We start from the raw sequence: 18,188 nt of genomic DNA, 5'->3' as shown, positions 1-18,188 counted from the left end.
GAAAATTGACTATTTTATGAAATATTTATTATGAAGTTCAGACTCAGACTCAGAATTACTTATGCTGTACAATGGTTAAAGAGATGATACTGAGTTCAGAGCTATATGAAATATAAGATAAGCCTACTTTATACTTCAGGTTCACATATTGTATCATATTTCTACGAATTATATTTTTATAACACAAGATTTAATATCATGTATTGGATTCGTAAGTCACAAAGCAACAATTTTATTGTAGTGTGTGAAATTTAAAATTTACAATTATTCAAATAACAACCATTATTATTTTAAGGTTGTGAGAATATACTTGAACAAACGTTGATATTCTTACAATTTTATTAAAATTTTCATTGCTATTTGATTGAAATAACTCATTGTTTTTGTCATGTTTAATTTCAATATGTTTGTTTCTATGCATATTCATTGTACGCAAACAGTTTATGCTATATATAAGAAAAATGATAATACAGTTCGATGTTTTATAAGTATCATATGATAGAAGAGTAGTCAGTATTTTATTCTACATAACAAACTCTCTTAATAATGTTTTATAACTAGTTTTCGCGATTTTTGTTAAATAATATTCATAATGAAATGAAAATTCATTAATACTTTTAACTCCTAACATGTAATTTTTACAATGATGATAGACTTGAAACTGAAATATTTGTTAAAACAAGAAAGTTTTAATTTACAATAGTTAAATTTAGTAAATAGTTGCATCGTATGTATATTCTTATAATTGCATGATTTTAATGATTATTATTCATGAATTATTGAGATGGCTAGTAAATGTAGATAATAAATAGACAATAATTTTGGTTGAAGTAATATCATTGATAAAAAATCATACTTTTCACGATGTTAGATAGTAAGCAAAAACTTTATTATATCAAGTATCATTCGTCGTTTAAAAAGAAAGAATTTACATAAAAGACAAATCAATTTTAAGTTATATCAAAAGAACAATCCCTAAACAAATAAAAATGTTTAAAAATCCAATGTTAACGATGGCATTTCATTAATAGAATTTGGTAATAGCCATATAATCACTGTACCTATAGTCTAGAACACAAAGTAGAAATGTTTCTTAAATTATCGCAGTACGCATATTGTGAAATTGTATACAACTTTTGTATTTCGTTTGTACCAATATTATCGTTTATTTTATTTTTTATGTATTCTTATTTTATACACAACACATCCTGTACATTAAAATTCAATTATCATTCAGTAGTGTCTTTTGCTTTATATGTTTTATGTGAAGATATTTTACGAGTTTTCACGCGATTGCTCTTCCTATGGGTAGAAAAAGAAAATCTACAACTTGACTTACTATGTCGGTGTTCGTGATTTTATCTCTTTGTGACACTTATAATGTCATTACTATATGAAAACTTTAGCAAAACACGAAGCTCATTTTTGGTGGTATTTATTTTCTCAATGCTTTATGCATATATCTGTTAAAACTCAATTAGCCAAGTCGAACGATCGACAGTATCAATTTATTAAGAATAATCGTACGTTTTTCACGTTCTCAGTAATATTTTTATGAACCCAGCATATTTTTTTTTAATTTTTCGATAACATTACAAGAACTTGCATTATATTACATGTTATTTTCTTCTTTCTCATTAGTCAATGAAATATCTATTCATCGAGTTCATTTAATAATATATGTGGTAGTATATACGCGCAACGCATACTCATCCATAATGTCGCTTGGCGGCGTTTAATTATCTTTACTTTCATATAAGTCGTTTGCATCGTTTTATTACCGTATCATACTACTCACGTCCAGCCTCGATTCTCTATTTAATAATATATCTCTATTTACTTTAAATTAATTCATCTGCAAAATTCTGAAGTATTAATTTATTGATTTTGTTATCTTGTTTTTATTTGTTCAAATATTTATTTCATTTGTGAACTTACTAATAAAGAGCAAGTAATCACCTCTTTTTCTTTTTTTTAGCTTGTATTACTTTTCTTTCACTATTTGCTTGTTGGTCTTTTTCTGTCTATCTGCTTGCCCGCCTATTTTTCCTCTCTCATCCCTCTTTCTATCTATCTATCTCTCAAATTCATAAACACTTAACATTCATACTTCTTGCGCATATACACACGTTTTATCCCTCCATAAGTTTCGCCTAGCTACATTGCAGATCATTGGTAAGACAGTAGCATGAGCAGGATTCGCCCTGCTAGGATCAGTACTTATTCGATGGAGGCTGCTGTTGCTGTTCTTTACTTTCTTGATGATTAATGAGAAGCTGTTGATGTTGTTGTTTCGATTCAGGTGGGTGGAAAGCTGTTGCGTATGGGAAACGCTCGTGACATTTGCTCGTATAGTCGGCTATCGCCTGCTCGCAAAGTCCAAAATCTCCGTTACGCAGTGCCTCCAGTATTTTCGTGCAATTTTCAAGGTTCACGGCCTTAAGATTAGAATCTAAATTTGTCGTTAGTGAAATAGCCTTTTGCTGAGATGTAGGATCTAGTAGGTAGAGCATTCGTGCACCCTGCAATAAATGTGGCAAGGATTTTGAGTTCTTAATTAAATAATCAGAATTCAATTGAAAAGCATTTGTATTCGAGAAAATGCCAGTCGATTGGCGTTTAATGACTTCATTGACGATACTGCCGTGATTAGAAGTGCTTGTGTGACGAAGGAAACGTACGAGACAACTGTGCAGTTCAGGATTGTTAGGTTCTAAACGATGTGCACGGTTTACCGATCGGAGCATTAGTAGGGTTCGACCTGTGAAAAAAATACAATTTTTATTTATTGTTATGTACTCTCCTCCCACTTCTGTTATAATTCACAATTATAGTATTATAAATAACATACTTCCATTCAATAAGTAAAATCAGTACTTTTTAACATATTTTTAATGTATTGTGCACTACAAATTTTAAATGAATTAAATTATTTGATTTAAATTAAAATTAAACAAAATTTTAAAGCAATCTTTAGAAAAATTCCTTACTTTCTTTCGTAATGTTCAATACAAATTCACCACACGGAATGATAATAATTAATGTTAAATTTAATATTACGAAATATCATATAAGTATTTATGTAAACTATATAGATACTACCTTTTTTACGCCATGTTTTTAAATAATTTTTTATTTTTTTTCGAAAATCAATAAGTTTAATAAAAAAATAATCACAAGGAATCATAGATAACTTTAAATTATAATATTCGATTACTATTGAGAAATAACTTGTATAAAATAATCTATAAAAAATTAATTCGATTTATTTAATATTATATATGTTATGAAAGTACAATAAATGTATACTAATTTTTTTTCAATTCAAATACAATATACAACAATGGCAACTATCATAATAAGAAAAAGTAATAAAATTTAATCCAATCAGAAAAATCCAAAAGAAAATGTAAATTTATATGAAATTATTAGTTTTGTTGTTGACATATTTACCTTTTCGAATATATATTTCAAAAGCCATGAGATGAGTTTCTATTTTATTTGCAGCTAATTCTTGTAAGGGAAGGAGAAATTTAATAGCTTGTTCTAATGGATCCTCGATCTGTAATACAAATAAAATAATTAAAAAGTTGTAAATTATCCTTTTTATTTAAAAAAAATTTCATTAAATTACTTATAACTGAATAGTAAACGAGATTATACTTTTAATTATTATTAATGCATATTGAATAATATATTTAAAATTATTTAGTAAAATTTATAACTAGTAATTATATCATAAATGATTGATCTATTGTACGTATTTATTATGAAATAATAAATAATTTATCTATGCTTATTTTAAATAGAAATCTAAATCTAAGTATATTAGTGAAACATGAATCAAATTAATGAACTCGATATACAAAATAAACGTAAAAAACATTCAGCTAGCTTCTGTTTACATGGTAGCTGAAGCACGTACATTGAAGAATACATTAATGATGTGCCTCTGTATATATAATAATTAATTCATCATATTTCATTTCACTAACGCTAAGTATTATATATTGTATAGGGTATAAACATAATATGCATATAATTTCTTTATGCACTCGAAAGATTGATATTGTGTTGTATTCCTGTTTCTTATATATATATATATACATCAAATATTTGAGTTCGCAAAAATCGGGCACAAATTTCATCACGTGGCAGCAATCTGACTAAAACAGAGCACTAGCGTACGCAGCAAATACTGAGAGAAATTGCCGGTAAATTAGCGACATCGATTTATACACCAACGTAAGTTACAACTAAACTCCACTATCCGATTCGTTTAGGGTTAGTGTGTCCGGTTCGACACGGTCTCACACACCGACCACTAAGAACTCCAAACACCGACTTTTTTCGGACAACCGCTAAGTAAAGAAAAGAGGAGTCACATATTCGATCCATTAAATGCATTGTGATTAAAACAATTTCCTCGTAGTTCCCGTTTGTTTACAGGTTCTAATCACCAGAAATACCTGAAGTATCATAATTACGCAAGCTTTTAATGTAATGACGTTAAATATATATCTATGTTTATAGATCGCGAAAAAACATTGCTTATGCGTTAGCCAGTGCAACTAATTCTAACAATCGAACCCAGCCAGATTAACATTTAATCGATTTAACTCTCTCTCTCTCTCTCTCTCTCTCTCTCTCTACTTAACATGTTCTTTTACTTTTTGTTTCCGTACCTAGCCATATTTTTTCATATTTTTTAGCAAACCCTACACAGACGCTAAGATATTCAAATCATGGGAAGGATTACTTAATAAAAAACATCGTGCCTTAATTAATATCAGTACCAATAAATAAACCACAACAATAACTTTTTTAATAAAATATAATTACATATATTAAATACGTAAATAAATATATATACAAATTTTAATAATCAGTTTCTAAAATAGAAGATGAGCATTATCTTTATTTCTGAATTATGTAATATCTGTTAAAATTGATTAAAATAATTTTGAATATATGTCAAACTAGAAATCTCGTTCTAAAATTCTTCTTCCCGAAAAAGTAAAATAGTTAAAAAAAAAAAAAATTTACAGCAAAAATAATTGTTATTATTCGAACTGAGTGTGAATAACCTAAGTTTCATGCATTTGTTCTAAAAGAAGATATATTTTATAAAAATTCCTTGTTTCATTTGATATAAAACTGTAATCAAATATTTTTTATTTATATTTGATTTGTACAAATTCGTTGTTTATCATCACAGAGGACGTATTCCGTATTCATTCAGATAAAGGTATGTATGGATTTTTTCAACAAGAATAGTTTAATTGTATTAACGATAAGGTTTCCTCGGTAAAATTTTAATTATCATTAAAAATGATAAAATTAATCATTTCAAATTTGTATGTTTCGGTTAAAAATATTTCTTGAAAGTTCGGAAAAAAGCGTTTCCTTCCATTAATTTCTATTGTATTTGACATAAAAGTAAGTTAAAAAATCTGATTGAAATAATTAATAAAAAAGTGTATGTATATTTTGAGAATCTTGAATTGCATTTTATTTACTATAGTTAAAATATTCATTACAGTTTATTTTAACAATATTTAATCATATAATGAGAGAAAAATGTAATTATAACGTTTTAATAAGGTCTTAATAATATGAATAGTTATAAATATAGAATATCAGAAACTACAATGATTGAATATAAATATTAATTTTAATTAAAGCCTATAATTTAATAACATTTTACTAAACTTGACCTTCAAATATAAGATATCAAATTTATTATTAAAAAGTTACTTTGAACAATATTTAGGAAAATAAGGTTTCAAAAACTTATGCTAAAGAGTTTTACTTGTACATATAGTCTTAGTATAATATGAAAAATGAGGTTAATTTTTCTCTATTTGGAAACAATTTTTTCCGTCCATTAAAAATGTAATAAAGTTACAAAGTTATGCATAGATAAGCTATAAATAATATTAAAATGAGAAAATAATTATTCCTTAAAAAAATAACGCAAAGTATAGGTAAAATTAAAATAATATCAATACAAAATATCATGTAAACTTTTCTACGCTATTAACACAATAATTTTTTTATAATTTCAATTTCATTTTTAACAACTGCACAATCAATCACTTTACGCATCTACAAAATTTTTTAAGAATTCAACCAAAATTTTGAACATAATTTACATAATATTCAAAAAATGTTTTTACAAAAAATATGATTAAAATTCAAAATAATAAAATTTAATATATTTTAAATTACAGGCCAAGTTAATTTGTGAAAAACTACGTTTTTGGCGCTACCAACAATTAATTCTTTTAGTACTTATTTTAAACAAGCTTTTTTCATTCAACTCGTTGGTAAAAATAAATCCTTACTGGGTTAATGAAATATGCTCATTTGAATAATTATTTTATCTGTATACATATGTATAATTATTATGGAACTAGTATACCCTTTCTAATTTTTCTGGTATCAGCTCGTCTAGCGTCGGTTGCTCTAAATCAGGATCTGTTTGCTGTCTTGATTTATTGTGCTGTTCCCTTTTTTCTTGTGCTTGAGCTGCTTGTTGCCTTTCCAATTCGGCTTTTCTCTGTTGCTTTCTTTGTTTATTTCTTAACTTTTTTAACTCAGATGGCGCCAAATTTTCTGTACAGATACAACAAAATATGAAATAAATTTTTCTTTCAATAATGCACTTACATATAATTTATTATCTATAAATAAATTGCAATGTATTAGGCAATGTATTATAATTTTATGTAGTGTAAAGATAATTAGTGTTCATTAGTATTTTTCAATTTTAAAAGTACTATTGAGATATTTATTCAACTTATCAACATATTTCTAATAATTATAATACAAACATATTTATTTACACATACGCGCGCGCGCGCACACACACACACGCGCACACACACATATAAAAATTTTTAAGATATTCATCCCTAAGTGAGTCCCTATCATCTGCATTATTGATATCGTTTATAAATGATAGCAAAGATAAATTTTCAATTTATCTCTTAATATTCGTGTTATAACCAGCCTATATTAACGGTTTTTTAAATAAATTCAATATGTAAATCTAAAAGGAAATTTGTATTCTTATTCAACATTTCCATCTTCATTATTTTTCATGTTTATAGTAATCTCATAATAATAGCAATATAATACGCATAAGTTTAAAGAAAATTATTCTTTGAAAAAGTACATAACCACAATATATTGTGAAATATTCAAAATATATATTATATCTTCATTAATAAAAATTAAATCAAATTTTCATTATAATTCAGATCTCGTTAAAATATTAAACGAATGAGATATCACTAAAATTAAGAAAGATAAATAATGAAATATACGGGAAGAAGCAATCTACTAGAATTCAACACTATGATCATATAGTATTCATAATTAATTGCTCAGAAATAAAAATAAATTCTGTTTTCTTTTCGTTTCATTTATATAAAATAATTATTTTGATTTGTTATTAAATGTCATATTATATGTGTTATAATATATAAACAATATAATAAAAGTTTTTTTTCAATGTTATCAAATTAAAATTTTAATTTCAAACATATATTCTAATTGAAATATTAAAGGTATATTTTGATTTAATTAATTAAATTATGTAAAAGCAATTTTTATTATAATTATGGGAATATGTTTTTATAGAGAGGGGATGTATCTGTGACCATGGAAAAAATAGTGCAGGAAATTACACACCAGGTGGTTACACCTTCACGAACTGCATTATATGTTCTCACAAATGATTAGAAAGGTGGTAGTTAGTACATAACTAGGAGTATTTGCTTTCTCGGAACATATGAGTGAAGATAAATATAAAGAACATTAAAAAGGGTGATTATGAGTTTAATAAATTTTAAACAAATTTAGAAGACGGACCAACATCAGCAAAGGATAAATATTCAATTTAGGGAGAGAGTACTATGAGAAATTAGCGAATATCGAGTAGCTGCAAAAGGGAAATACATACACTGAAAACAGCTTTTATCTTCACTATCAAACTAACATTATTACATATACATATATGTTAGAAATAAAAAATGAAACAAGCCATATCTTATAATTATATGGATAAATAATTCAGTAAAAATTGCTTATTCAAACAGACTTATATATAAATTAGCATATATATACACAGGGAGAGGTGGGGGATAATTTCTTCCATCCAAACAATAAGAAAGCAAAGTTTCTAAAAAATTCTTAAATGGAAATTGTTTTTAGTTTATCTTTACAATATATTCTGTATATATCTTATAAATATATTATAGTTTATATAATATATAGTATTGAAGGACGACTTCCCTTAGTAAACAATAACCAAATATAAAATGACATTACGTAAAGAAGCTCGACAAATAAACCAGAAAATAAAGAAAAACTACACCTGAGTAGAAATGAGAATAAAAATCACATTATGCCTTTACACAATAATGTTCAATTTCAGCTTCATTTCGAAGATTACTTGTCGTGCAATGATCGTATAGTTTTATTTATCTTTTCCCGCATACTCAAATAAAATTATATTAAAGATACCTTTTTATCGTTTACGCTCTATATTAATATATAAATTCAGTTTTGCCTTCATGTTGTGCATAGCAACATATCACGTGTCATATTTTCCATTAACAATGGCTAGTGCTATCAAAGAGATGCCAAAAATTATATATAATTTTAAATTTAATATTAATATTTATTTTATTTTTAAATCGTTTTAAATATAATCATCTCGAATTATAAATATTTGTTTTAATAATTTAGTCACATATTTTACGATACAATTAGTTAATAAGTCACGCTAAATTAATTTTTTTTTTTACTATTATTATTAAAAAATTATTATTGTTTATAATTTAATAGATCTGTCTAACTATAATATTAAATAATAAATACTAAAGAATTTCTTTATCATGATAAAAAACTTTTAATTCTTAAGAAATGAATATTGCAGTAGTTTTTTCTTACTTCAATGCTCTCTTACATATATATTATCCTGAAGATCGGTTCAATTTATTTACTTACGAGTATAATCAATTTTATTTTAAAAAATGAATACTAGAAAATTTTGTGTATAATAAGAATAAATATTTTGAAACTGAGTGGACTAAAATTTTTCTGAATTTTTCCAAATTATATATATAATGTGCACCTATTCGAATAAAGTATTTCCTCGAATATAATATACATAATTATTTATGGATGGTTACAATAAATTAAAATTTTATTGTTTGAAATTAATATTGTACTTAAAATGGTGAAAAAATAAAATTGTTATAATTGCTAAGATAATAAAATACGAAATAGTTATTTGAAAGTTTTCAAAATGAATATTTTTAATTTCTCTTTTTCAACAAAGAAACATGAATAGTAAGACGATGTTTAAAAAAATCACTGATGATATTAATGAGAAAATGTCCGTAAAATGGAATATGGAACTTTGTTCGGAGAAATCTTATACAAATAACTGAAAAGTAAATTAAATAGATTAGATTAAATAATGAAAGTTTTAATACAAATATTTATATCAGTATTCTTTAAGTGAATATAAAATAAAAAAAAGAGCTATGCTCAAATTAAGTAAATGTATTCAAATACTAATGAAATTATTAACATGTTTATTATTAAACTATTATCATTAGTATACGTTTTAGTATACGATGAATTAGTATTACGATCGAACATTTCAATACGAATTATATTTTCTTTTATGTATTATTTGCTACCTTGTAAATTATATCATAAGGATAACTATTGCATTGTGATTGCGCAAAAATATATATGTTTTATTATACCTCGTTAATCAGAAAAAAAATAAGGCTATTGCATGAATTTATAACCAGACACGATTGATAACTTGCTCATCCAGGCTTAAGTTTTTAATTATAAAGAGTATTACTTCAACGGTATTATAACTGAAAATTACTTGAACAAAGTTATATAAGCTTAGACAAATCGATGCATTTTACACGCACACACGCAAGCACGCACGTGTTGCATTGAATAATGAATTTAAGTAAGCGTTTATATGCATACACGCATGCTCTTTCTGTTACCAATCCCTTTCATATAAAAACATTAAAATAAAAGTATTAATTCTATAATTTGGTTAAATTCTTGTTTTCTTCTTTAGTCTGGAATAAGTTAAAAAGTAATAATACAATTCTGATGAAAAAAATTGAATTAAAATAATTTATTTTTTACTTTTTAATTTAAAATTTAATTTTATCTATATTGATAGTTTATTTAGTTTATCTTATTAAGTTTATATTATTTAGTTCAATAATTACATTTTTTTAGAAATGTATTTAATATATTTATGAAAGAGTAACAAAATTTTAAAAACGTTTTAAAAAGTTAATTGTAGAATAACTATTATGGAGTTTGTGCTAAAGAGTACCACTGTGTTATTTTTGACAAATTGTAAATTTTAAATTAATATATATATTTCAAAGTGTTACAGTTAGTTTATATGAAAGTTCTATAACTAGATTATATATATAAGGCAGCATTTGAGCGGACTTTGTAAAAATTAATACCTTCTATACGATTAAAATAATTTACAACTATTAAAAATTGAAATAAATATTGACCAGAAATCATATGTATTACAGTGAAAATCCTTAAATAAATATATTGTGCACAATTGAATATATTGATTATTACTGAATAAAAAAAGTTTATTTATTTGCATTCCAAAAAGTCAAATAAATTTTTTATATTTTGTAAAAATATTATTCATAATATTTTGGATAATTTTATATAATATGACATACTTTCATTTATTTTTAAATTAAATTATATTAGTTTATATAATTTTTTTACGGTAAAAGATAATTTAATTTTTTAGTTAAAGTTACATAAAAATTATTTTAAATTCTCTTTGTTTTTAATTGTTTTATCCAATGAAGCTAAAATACTTTTTTAAAAAACATAGTATAATTTATTGCAATTAATAATATTACACAAATTATTTTTATGTTTCTTAAATACTACAAATTTCTCAGTCACAAAATGAAAGAATTTACTTTTCTATTAAAATATTTCATTTTCATTAATATTAATAACAAAAATTTTGTTTTAAATTTACTTTTTTGTATAAAATTGTTTGCACAATATATAATGAAGATATATAAATATATATCATTTATATCAAAATTTATCTTACTATTTGTATATCTAAAAATAAAATATAAAACATAATACTTGTCTCATTAATTTAATTTGATCATGAATAGTAAACGCTTTAACACCACTTATTTTGTAGTAATATAAAAGATACTTATAAAATAGATAATTCAGTTTCAACATAATAAATTTCAGTTGTTTAAAAACATAACAAAGTTGATTAAGCACAACATATTCAGAGTATTTGTATTACTTTATTTTTAAAAGAGCAGCCTTGTTTGATATTAACTACTGCAGTAATGAAAACAAAATTGTAGAGTGAGAGTAGTGTACAATCATTTAATTATATGAAAGTAAATAGTACATATTTTGATTTGCTTTACTGCATTAGTAATTTAAGAATGATTAACAATGACTATTTAACAGTAATATGATTAATTAAATAAATAAATCCTACACAAATACTTTGATTTCATTTAAAAATATTTAAAATAAATTATTTCAATTCGAATAAATTGAATATTAGAGTATTTCTTTGAATTTGTAGACAATATACAAACAAAATGAAAACTATTTATCATAAGTCAAAACATTTGAAACGAATTTTTTTAGAATTAAAAATGGATTATTAATAACTGAGCAGTGCACTCTATAACTTAATGAGATTAATTTACTGGTCTCAAACAGTTGTTTGCTTATAATTTTTTCGTATTGGCAAATGCATTTTAATGATACACTAATTCGAATTATGAGTCAAGTAGTTCAAAGTCACTATGTATTTCAGATAATCGTTCATGATGGCTTCGGTGATGTTAAGAAATTTACTTTTCCATATTTTCCTACTATATATAAGTAGGAAATAGATTTTTCATCGTATGCAGTATAACTTTTCAATGCGTTTCATTAACTTCTTTGTTTAAGAATACGCCGCGTGGGTACAGACGGGCATATACGCCTACTTGCATACGTTAGAAAGTACAGAGGACGGAGTGGCTGCCATTATTGGATTGTTGGCTATGCATACGTGAAAACACAAATGTATAATCAATTATGTTACTTTGAATATAAAATGTAATCATTTTTTAAATTGAATTAAACTGACGTATAACAAATGATGGGAAATGTAAAAGTTTAATGGTGCATATTTAAAGAATGTTTTTGATATTTCGGGTGTTTCGATATTTAAATAAAGGAATATTCACAAAAAATTAATATTTGCATATAATTTTATATAGCTCATACATAAACTGCTTTGGTCTTGAGTTATAACATAAAACAACAAGAATTTCTAATTACTATAAAATATACATGTAATATAAATTAATTGATAAAATTTATCTTATATTTTTATCTACTATAATAGTTAGTTAATGGTTGACTATAACTGCAGATCTTCATAATTTACTTTAATTGCACTCACTATGAATATAATCCTAAAGATATAGGAGTTTGAAATATTTCTGTATGTTTAATCGATTTCGTTATTTATGTATTCTATTTATGTATATATTTATGTATATACTTTATGTATTTATGTGTTATGTATTTATGTGTCTATGTATTTAGTAGATTAAAATTTTGAATCTTTCCGTGACTTGTCTTATGCGAGAAGATTATTTGTGAAATGAAAATATTTATATATGATTTATAACCATTGTTTTAATTCGATGTAATTTTTTTCAAACGATATAGAGACTTAATTTATTTTTAGCATATGCAGTCTTATATTATATAACTGGCTATATCTAAACTTACATGTAGTCGAATACTAAACAAAAATTTTATTTATAATATTATAAAAATGAAAATATAAAAGTAGAATAAATAAAACCGTATTACGAAAATAACTCGATATCAAATGATTTTAAATATTGTAATGCAGGTTATTATACAGAGTTTAATACATATACTCAAGAATGTTATATGGAATCATAAAAAAGTTTTTAACATATACAGCAGTGTTATATTTAAATAAAATATTACTTATAAGTTGGACTTTTTTGCTTGAATCAAACTTTAAAATATTAATTTTTTACATGGTTTTATTTAATTTAATGAAATTTAATAAAATTTCTAAATACCTTTCAATAAACAAAAGAATATACATTATTAATAAAACATCAAAATCGTAAAGTGATTAATTACTATTTATCTAGTATTATTAAATTGTACAAAATTTATAATAGTAATAAATTAATTTGAATTTCTTTCAAAATCACTGAATCAAATGAAATATATATTTTTTATTATTAAGAACATTATAAAAAATCAATAATGAAATTATATAAAATTAAATCAATTATTGTATATAACTATGTATTTACTACACCTTATAAGTAAATGCTAAAACATTATTTAATGTACGAATAACAATTATACATTTTAAAGTGGTAATAGTGTTTTGTCAAATACTTTTAAATTATAATAAAATTTTAATAGTCCTTATAATAGTAATATATCAGATAATTTTTATAAAAATATTTGGTTTTATAAATATAGCATAATTAATAACTGAAAGTTTATATGGAATTAAATCAAAGCATATAAAGGAATAAAGAGAAAATAGAAAAGAGAAATTAAAACAATAGCAATTATTTGGTTTGAGTTTCGCATTTGGCTCTCAATCTCAGCGTGAACATAATTATCATTGTATTTACTAAGCTTAATTGCCTTCATAAAAGCAACTACAAATTCACAAACACAAACATCTTCTGTTTCTTTATGTGTATTTATGGGAATTCCGAATAATATAGTAAGCATATTTTATCTATTACAAATCTATTTCACACGGAATCCCATCGCGTAGTTTATAGAAACCCATGGCCCACCAAAGTAAAGGCACATGATAATAGAAATCTTGTAAAAAGACGCGTGTTTACATGAATATATGAGAATGCAAAAAGTATAAAGTATATAATTAATGGAATATAAATTTTTTATATTTGTTTTATAATACATTTAGATACGTTTAAAGATTTCTACCAATTATAAAGGGATTCACGATGTACATGAATGAGCATTCTATTTATTTAAAAATTTGATTTTTATTTTTGAAAGTTTAAAAGCTTTCAAAAACATGCTGTTGCTAGCAAATTAATTCCTATATAGTAAATATTACAAAAATACGATAGTTTTTCATTACATTAGAAAAAATTGTTTGAAAATCATATTTTAATCAAATAATTTTTCAATTTCCAGGATGAATAATAAATAATTTAATTATAGACTTTCATAATATCACTGAGTTAATCTGTTAAAAAATATTATTCTAGAAAATGTTTGTAATTTAATGCTAATTTTTAATGTAATAACTAATACTATTATAAATAGTAAAAAACATTAATATTTAATATAAAGAAATTAATTTTTTTTTATTTTTAAGTATATACTATATGATTAGAATGTAATTAAAAGCTATGAATGGTTTTCTAAAAAATATAATTGTTTGAAAGTTTTTATTAATTTTTATTCTACTCACTGTATTAAATATTAATATTGACAACCTATAATACATTTAAGTCAAGCAAAAATAACAAAAAGAAAAGATAATAGACTATTTAAATTAATGACCACTTGGAATACTTGTGATACGAATGCGTACTTTATAAGAGTACATTTTTTCTTCTTATAAAGAAAAAAGTTCGATTGTTTAATTACAAACTGTTAACGATTTAACAAGATTTACTGTATACTATACAGATTGATCATTGCATTATTCTGTAAGATGTATTCACGTAGGCATCTTTCCTGAGAATTCCTATACTTGGTACGGCTAATGTTAAGGTTATATAGTAGTAGTTGATTGACTTGCTAGGTGCATTTTCTATATTTCATACGAAACGTACGCACTTCGTAAAATATAGATTAACTTAGAGTAGTTATGGTGACTTCTTTTCTTCTATGCAGATACGTAAAATATTGGAAAAATATTTTTATTATAATATTTAAATGCCTACAGATGCCTAAAGATATATGTTAAATTAATTATTAACTTTGGGACTTATGTCTTGCAAATTCCATCTCTTACCAAAGGAGAACTTTAATAATCTTAAATAAAATTTAATGTTTTTTTAATAATTTTTTCCGTAATAAATTTCATTTGCCTTAAAATTATGGAATTTAATTATATAACTTTTATTATTAAATATGCTCTAATGAGAAATCGGAAACAGATATATACAATTGTAATTATGAAGAACGAATAACACGTTTTATTTAGATTTTAATATCTTATTTTAATTTTTTTATTTATAAAATTTGGTTGTTTATAAGTTCAAAGATGATAATCTTCACAGCTTCATAAAAATTAAATTATGAAATATGTTATTATTTATATACAATTATGATATTCTCAACACATCATTTAATACAAAAACTTTAATGTAAAATTACTTGTATGAATTTTAACAAAATTGCTAATTACTTAACAAAATTTTAATAAAATTGCTTATATGAATTTTAACCAATTCTTTATTGGTCAAATCATAAGTGGTGTATAAGTGATATTTTAAAATAATATCTATAATAAAGATATCAGAGTTAAAACTTGTTTGTGTAATTCTAAAATACAGAAATTAAGGATATTAATAAAATAACAATTTGATAACAATATTTATTTTAATTACTGATTTAGCTAGAAGTAATACAATTGCAAAAAATTTAAATATACGAAATTGTAATAACCACGTAATTGTTAAAATCTATTGACACGATATAAATATTCAATACAATTCTGTATTATAAAAAAATTCTTATCTTCAAATGGCTGTAAAAAGGCGTAACATCGTGCTTATTCCTTTATAAAATAAAAATACTTAATATAGCATTAATAAAGGTATATTAAAGGATATTCAAAATCAGTTATACACCAGAAAGTTTCAACGAAAAATCAATTTCTACTTCAATTTATACTGGCATTTTAAGACTAACTTAACTGTAAACATTGTAATAAATAGGGGATACAATTTTAGAAATACCATTAAATGAATGCAGAATACCGACTTTACCCAATATTCAAATATGTTGGTATACTTTAAACTATGATTTTACACAAAAACAAGACAAATATTTTTACAAAAGAAATAGAAGTATTAAGTGATAGATACTAAAAATGTTTATGCTTATAAAACTAAGGATTGACTTCAAGATTAAAATGATAAGCAATGTACTCAAACATATATTATTTTGACTAAATGCATTGTGATATAATGTGATGTGTATACCATGATAAAGTGAATACGAGATTTCATAAAAATGCATTTAGAAATATTATAAACATTGAGAGATATTACAAAAACAATTTGGAAATATCATTATGCATTTTATTATTATGCATTATGCATCATAATGCATTAATAAATAAATCAACTTATTTAACATTTCGATAATGAATTACAGCTAATTCTATAATTTCTTAAATTTCTCTCACGTATTGCCTATCAAAATTACTGTATGTCAATAGAAATTTTCACTTAATTTTATGATTTGATCCCATCAAATTAATTCTTATTTCACTTATTTAAAACATAATCATTTTTTATTAGCAAATTTTTTATTCAAGTCAAATTGTGCGTTGCAAATGAGCGTGAAAAACAAAATATAGCATGTAATATTATTGCTCCTCACAACATAAAAATAATATACATCTTTATGAATATTTAAAACTTTAAAAGCTTTATATTATAACTTTATATTTATGTCAAAAAAGTATTTTCATTCTTTCTCAAATATGAAAAAAAATAATTTACAAGCAATTTTTTTATTATGTATTTATACGTTAGTATTGTAGAATCTTTCAAAGTAGGCAAGTTGTTGTACATAATTCTTAGGCTTTGAAATAGCCTTTTTTCACTAAGAAAGTAAAAAGAAATTCGTTTAAAATAAATATAAAAAAAAAATTTGGAGTCACATTTTTGAGTATAATTAAATTTATACTATAAATTTACAAATTCTAACTACGGGAAAAAATATAAAAAATATAAAAGTTTTTTAAACACTATTGGGATAGATATTATTCGAAGAATATTTTGTATTTTAATATCACTATAATAAATAAAAAAAAGAATAATTTTTTTAAATTTATAGAAACTAAATTTTATTTTTATGAAAAATAAGAGTGACTTTTTTTTAATATAAAGTAAAGGATTGATGATACAATGGTTATGTAATGTATTACAATACATTTTTTTCGTGTAATTTGTCTTTAAGTAGTTACATTAGTTACATAATAATTATTATCTTACGAAGGTAGTTATTATAAAAATATTTAATTAATTATTAAATAGATATGATACAATATTATAATTATTTTTTAAGTAATATACTGTTAAAATTTGAACTTTATAAACATAAAATGAAGTTCCATAGTTCAAACCAATTTATTTCTATTTAAATATATTAAAATAGTCGTACGTTCATATAATAAATAGGAAGAATCTATTTGTCATATATGTACATTACGATACTTGTCAATATATTTAAATGATAAGGAAAACATCTTTTTACGAATGAAAAATGGAAAAATAAATTATGATAAATAATTAATACACTTCTCTGTCATAAACATATACACTCGACAAATTTTAGATAGATATAATTATTATAAATACAATATATCATACGAAGAAATGTTTATACTGCAAGGAACTTATTACCTAAAGAAAGGTGATTTCAATATTTAATATACGTTAGCACATTAATAACGAAAACTCAAACGATCATATTATAGATTACGTCATGAATGTATTTCATACGCATGCAAGAACTTTTGAAATTACCTTGTTGTGAAAAATATTGCATTTGTATAAGAAATAATTTACCGTGGATAAAAAATATCGATTTCCTTTAGTGTGGAAATATGCAACTCTACTTCCTCGTTTTTCTTCATATATATTATATCACATCTTTTGAAAATGATCTGCTTGAGTTTACATACATTATCAATAAATAAGTAAAAATGAAAGTTACTGACTTTCTTTACATTATAAATGCCATACTTTAAAATTTACAGCAAAAGAACAAAGTTTTATTGGAAATTAAATGAATTTATTTGAATTCATTATGAAATT

General features: G+C 23.5%; 1 protein-coding gene across 1 annotated transcript in view; it reads right to left on the bottom strand.

Moving 5' to 3' along the window:
- Nucleotides 1-1,913: 1,913 nt before the first annotated feature.
- Naa15-16 (N-alpha-acetyltransferase 15/16) overlaps nt 1,914-18,188 on the bottom strand; it is a 58,975-nt gene continuing 42,700 nt past the window's right edge. The window contains exons 9-11 of the mRNA XM_011501072.1: nt 6,425-6,618; nt 3,454-3,562; nt 1,914-2,761 (exon numbers count right to left, since the gene is read on the bottom strand). Coding sequence (XP_011499374.1) covers nt 2,214-2,761; nt 3,454-3,562; nt 6,425-6,618 — 851 coding nt within the window. The 3' untranslated portion in view covers nt 1,914-2,213. The remainder of the gene's footprint in view (nt 2,762-3,453; nt 3,563-6,424; nt 6,619-18,188) is intronic.

Source organism: Ceratosolen solmsi, unplaced genomic scaffold (assembly GCF_000503995.2).
Source record: "Ceratosolen solmsi marchali unplaced genomic scaffold, CerSol_1.0 scaffold57, whole genome shotgun sequence".
In the NCBI taxonomy this organism is placed as follows: Eukaryota; Metazoa; Arthropoda; class Insecta; order Hymenoptera; family Agaonidae; genus Ceratosolen; species Ceratosolen solmsi.
Note: the sequence above shows the minus strand (reverse complement) of the source record. Positions and strands in the feature narration are given on the sequence as shown.